The sequence below is a fragment of the Notothenia coriiceps genome, unplaced genomic scaffold (genome assembly GCF_000735185.1).
Source record: "Notothenia coriiceps isolate Sejong01 unplaced genomic scaffold, NC01 NC01_scaffold00012706, whole genome shotgun sequence".
Taxonomy (NCBI): domain Eukaryota; kingdom Metazoa; phylum Chordata; class Actinopteri; order Perciformes; family Nototheniidae; genus Notothenia; species Notothenia coriiceps.
The window spans coordinates 8,222-13,849 of record NW_011345407.1 but is presented as its reverse complement, the minus strand read 5'-3'; the positions used below and the strand labels follow the sequence as shown (position 1 = coordinate 13,849).

The 5,628-nt window shown below is 41.4% G+C and overlaps 1 protein-coding gene across 1 annotated transcript in view; it reads right to left on the bottom strand.

Moving 5' to 3' along the window:
• Positions 1 to 3,222: 3,222 nt before the first annotated feature.
• The window catches only part of LOC104947565 (seizure protein 6 homolog), a gene marked incomplete at both ends in the record, with an annotated part of 6,403 nt that continues 3,997 nt past the window's right edge, over positions 3,223 to 5,628 (bottom strand). The window contains 2 exons of the mRNA XM_010773610.1: positions 3,223 to 3,404; positions 3,863 to 4,057. Coding sequence (XP_010771912.1) covers positions 3,223 to 3,404; positions 3,863 to 4,057 — 377 coding nt within the window. The remainder of the gene's footprint in view (positions 3,405 to 3,862; positions 4,058 to 5,628) is intronic.

The window sequence follows — 5,628 nt, the reverse complement described above, 5'->3', positions numbered from 1 at the left end:
AGAAGAACATTCTGGGAACCAAAATAAAAGCTTCTGCTGAAAACGTTTTAAGAATAGTAGGGCATAATGTTCTAACAATGTTTTCAAAAACATTTTAAGAATGTTTTTAGAGAACGTTATCCTACCTTTCAGAAGAACATTCTGGGAACCAAAATAAAAGCTTCTGCTGAAAACGTTTTAAGAATAGTAGGGCATAATGTTCTAACAATGTTTTCAAAAACATTTTAAGAAGGTTATCACCAAACATTTTAAGAATGTTTCTAGAAAGCGTTATCCTACCTTTCAGAACAACATTCTGGGAACCAAACAAAAAGTTCCCACTGAAAACGTTTTAAGAATAGGAGGGCATAATGTTCTAACAATGTTTTCAAAAACATTTTAAGAAGGTTATCACCAAACATTTTAAGAATGTTTTTAGAAAGCGTTATCCTACCTTTCAGAACAACATTCTGGGAACCAAAAAAAAACTTCCCGCTGAAAACCTTCCTAGAACAATGACTGTAACATTCTCAGAATGTTTTTAGAACCAAAAAATGTCTAGCTGGGACCTCTCTTCACCCTCTGTCTGAGACCAGAGCCCAGTCTGCTGTGATTGGTTAGTTGGCCGGTTCTGTTGTGATTGATCAATCCTTTAGAGATGTCCCGCCTATCACGTACAATGTGTTGGAGCGCTAGCCAATAGAAGCGCAAGTGTTACATAGTGATATCACTATGTTGCAGATGTAAACAATGGAGTCCAATGGGGGTGTTTCAGGCAGGGGGGGAGTGTGTTTGAGAAAAACGCTCTCTGGAGGGCACTTGGGATTTTGGCCTTTGCAGAACATTTACATGCACAAAAACCTATATAACACAGGAAAGGGAAAACCCCCCAAAGCATAATAAAGCCTCTTTAAATGAGTCCCTCAAGGCACACTTAACCAAACTGACATCACCATACAATGTAACAGTGCATCCTTTGTAAAATGCAGGCTAGTTAGCATAGTAACAGTGGCTGTTATTTTAAAGTCAATATTATTCCATCCAGAAGCAGCGGACAGTAGGCTATAGTGTCTGGGATAGAGGGTGGTTTCATTACTTTTACTTCCCATCCTTTAACTTTAATCACACATTTCACTCCATCCTCTTTCGTTTGAAGGCCATCTATAAAAGTCATTTGATACACCCTAGTGATAATGTCCCGACTGCCATTACACAGATGGAGGAGGAGATATGTGCTTGCACAGATGTCTGTGGAATGTGAGGAACCAATATCCAGGGATCTGTTAAAGGCCTCATATATCTCTGTACATTGTCTAACCCTGACGGCTCTGGGAGAACAGTTGCTATTGATAAGCTTCACCTAAATGCTTAGACACCTGCTGCTAGGCATATGCGGAAACAGTAAGAAGTGCTAAATTAGAACGCTTCTCTCTGCGGATATCTAGGTTTTGGTATTTTCCACGAGTGCTCTCTTGGAAACAGAGACAGTGAAATCTTACTAACAATCAATAAAGGCTGCAATTATTTAAACCCGGAAATGAGTTGGCATTTTATCGCTTGTCTCATAGTCAACGTTTTTTTAACGTGTTTTGGTTGGACGCCCAAAAATAACAGTGGTTAACATAACTTTAAGACATTTTTTTAAGTTCTGTTCTACGACATGAATAAGTCACCAAGTGGCATTTCCATGCTAATTAATGAACAAACATTCCGTGAAGGTCTAAAGCGTCATGCCAAACATTAGCCGCCTGCAATTTAGCAGTGGTTATGCCCAGCCGTGTGACCTTGATGTATCTCATTTATAGAAAGACGTTGTAGAAAACAAGTGGTTGTAAAAGTGGTGATTGAAATGATCCTGCTGAACAAAACGAGAAACTATCATAAACGTGTATATGCCACAGATCCAATGAGAAAGTCCCATTGGCTTTTAGTCGAAGGAGCCCTTGTGAAGGTAATTTCCTGGTGAGCCTACAAAAATATGTCATCACTTATCACTATATAAACAAATTAACACCAGACTGGAAAGGGAAGCAGTCAAACTATTTTCACATAATCAGTTCTAGCTTTTGACATTGATCTTTAGCCCTCTCACCACAAAGAACAATGATATTGGACAATTCTGCAGAACCCTGAATGACGTTTAATGACCACAACTTCAAATTCATAAACAAATGCTGTAAGGCCACCTAACCCTAACTTCCCAGTAATGTATTACTCGTTCCAAGTCTAGATACATACAGGAAACATGGGGAGAAAAAGGGAATACGAAATGCAGAAAAGGCCAGCAGAAGGACGTGAACCAGGCACGTTGACATTTTTTTGGTACGCACATAATCAGTAGGCCACCGGGTGATTGTTCAGCAGCTGAAATGCATCTCTTAGGTGTAAAGCAACCCTAACCCTAACAGCAACAACATACCAGATGCAGGCTTACAAATCTACCAAAAATGTAGAGGTAAAGTAAGAAAAGGTAACAAAAAGACACAGGTAGTAGTGTGACAACACTTCTCGTCTTTTCAAGCTAAATATTTTCACACAATACCTTCACTTCTACTAAATTCACCTGCTCTGCTAAGTGAAGCAGCAATTACTTATGTTGACAGACTTTCTTTCAAACACCAGAGGAAGCCATTAATCAATGCCTCTAAAGGTACAACAAGAGCACAGGTGCTGTTCAGAGAGAGCGGGGGAGAGAGAAAACAGGGCTTAAGATGCAACCAATGCAAATGAGCCCCCTCTTAATTTGCTTGCAAATGGCAAATTATTTTCTATGGCTGACTGACTTATCGGGCTCTGACACGGCAGGGTGTGTTGTTCTGTGTCTTCAACTTGGCACCGCAATCACGGGAAACACACACTCCCATGCTGTACACTTGCACCCTCTACTCGGCACGGCAGCCATTACAGACCACGCGGGGGGGTGAGGGGGTATGTGTCGTGGCTGGGGGTACTGCCAAACAAACCCCCCGATATAATTAGTTTTCTCCGTTGCACCTAATTAACCTTTGTCTGTGTGGCACACACGCATCTCATTCACAAGCCGAGCGCTTTCATTAGCAGCGTGTTGTGTTTTTAATGCCTTTTACCAGTCATGGTGAGGTAGCTCTTTGTAATCTTCAAACTGCTTCTGTTGCGCAGTTTGAAGCGGTGTACGTATAAGCACAGGAGATGAATTGGGATTTGTTATGATTAGATTCCAAAGGGTCAAGAAAAAAGGGTTTGTGGAGATGTCGTTTCACGCACATCGAAGGGCTGAGCGCGAGAGGGCGGATCAAACGTTACGTACACTTGAATGTCCACCATGATCCTCTTGTCCTCCTCCACATGGATTCCCCAGATACAGTCCTGGCCTTTATCGTAGGCTTCGGGCCAGTTCGGAGACAGCACCACTCCTGCTGAGTCTGTGATCTCGCCGCTACACACAGCTGGAACACACACACACACACACACACACACACTCACCAGGGATATTTAGTCAGGCAATGCTGAGGCTACAGCTCATTTAATCAGCACAAATAGAGTAATAGAGCTGGTTGTCAAAAGTGTGGATACAAATCCTATGCTTAAAAAAAGAAAAATCCAATACAGTACCTAAAAGCCAGTAATAACATATCTTTCTTTGACTGACAAAAACTGCAGCATAAGTTATGCATGCTTGTGTGTCTACAGGCCCATTGTAACACCCATTATAGGAAAAGCTGGACCGAAACTGTAATAACAGTGCCAAAATTCATACTGCTGAAATGTCAGTGAGCAAGTGACTAATCCACTGTCTACTCATTCTAAGGTAATCCTGTTCAGGTATTTCATTTACCAAATGAAATTAAAACATATTGCATTGAGCGTTGATGGGACTCTTTAATCCAGGAATAGATATACAGACCTCTGCAGGCAGGCTCGGTCTCGTTCCACTGGGGGTTGTTGGGGTCCATGCATTCGATGGTGACGGACCCCTGTTCCAGAGTATAGCCAGGGTCACAGGCAAACTCAACCAAAGCTCCTACTGCCCAACTGTTGTCACTGCTGGTCAGGTTACCGTACTTAACGAAGGGTTCGTAGCAGTGGCCCGCTGCAAAGGCTGTACAGTGAAAAATGAGCAAAGACGAAGAAATAACTGATGTTTTATCAGAAAGAACTTCAGAAGCTACGCATCCCTATAAGATACATGGCCAAATAAGAGACCATTGCCATCAACACCATTTATTAAAATTACATTTTTTTCATGTCATTTTGTCGTTGGATTTTATCTTTATACATTTTCACTGAAATCATCTTAGATTTGGGAACATTTTGACGATTATCAGATATGTGTGAAAGCCCAGAACAAATGTTATATAATAACAAGTATGTCGAGATGTATTTTTCTAAATGTATAGCTACAGTATGAACATATTGTGTACATATCATTTTCCAATACAATCTTGCAGTTGCTAAAGTGAACATATTTGGATAAGAGTGGTTAAAGTGTAAGCAAAGAACTGTGTGTATAACACCATATCTTTGAAAAGCTAATGGAAGAGCTTTTATCAGACAGATTCCTAATACCTGTAAAACTTGTGTAAAAGGATTATCGCTCTAAGGTTGGTGATGTCATTCAGTCCAACATTTTGTTCAAGAATGGGTGACACAAAATGTGGTTCTGGCATTCATGGCTGCCAGAGGTTGAATTGTAGGTGAATGTCTACACTATCCACACTATACACTATCTTACTATCTAATTTAGTGGGAATGCTGATACAGCATTCCAACTACTACGCACACATTTTTTATACTTATTTTTATTCCGCCGGTTTTTTTTGTCTCTCTTCTGCTCCCACATTCCACATCACAGAAACTCTGTTCAAACATCAAAACGTTCAGCTCGAAAATATAAAACTATTTATTTTTCTCTCTATGAACCCTCCAGGGCTCCGTACCAAACCCTACAATCCTGAGACATAATTGTTCATGAAAAACGTAGGAAAACCTCTCCTAGGTTGGAGAATAAAACAAATTAAGCAAAATAATTAAACAAAATGCCTCTTGAGGGCATCAAGTGACAACAACTTTCAACATGTCTCCATTAAGGCCCATTGTAAATTCAGCCTGATCTTTCCTCGCAGCAGCAGCCGCACACCTTTAGTTAATCTGCCAAAAAGGCCACACTATTGACCCGAAAGTACACAAAAGCAGACTGAGACGCTCGTCAGGGTCCTGAGATGCTTCACGCGTTGAAATGTCACCGATATCCATACTTGTCAACCCTCCCGATTTTCGCGGGAGACTCCCGATTTCATTGCCCTCTCCCGGTTTCCTCCCGGGGTCATATTTCTCCCGCATTTCTCCCGATTTCTGACAAAATCTGATTTACAAAGACTTTAATACAGCTACACCATTGTTTGGTTTCCATGGTAACACGTCTCTTTAGTAGCGCGCGCAACTCAAAGTCTGAGAGGGTGAGGCAGATAGTCACAGTAAACAGAACAAGAATCGACAACTACTCTACTCTCTGCTCACTGCTTTCCTGTAAAATACAGGTCCAGCCCACACATATGCTCCATCAAGGATGGTGCTACAGGCTGCAAGGCAGTGCACTTACAACTACAATAAGCATGTTAATGTTCATCTAACAGCTCCGGCGATCCACTAGCACCGCCCCGCCGCCCCCCC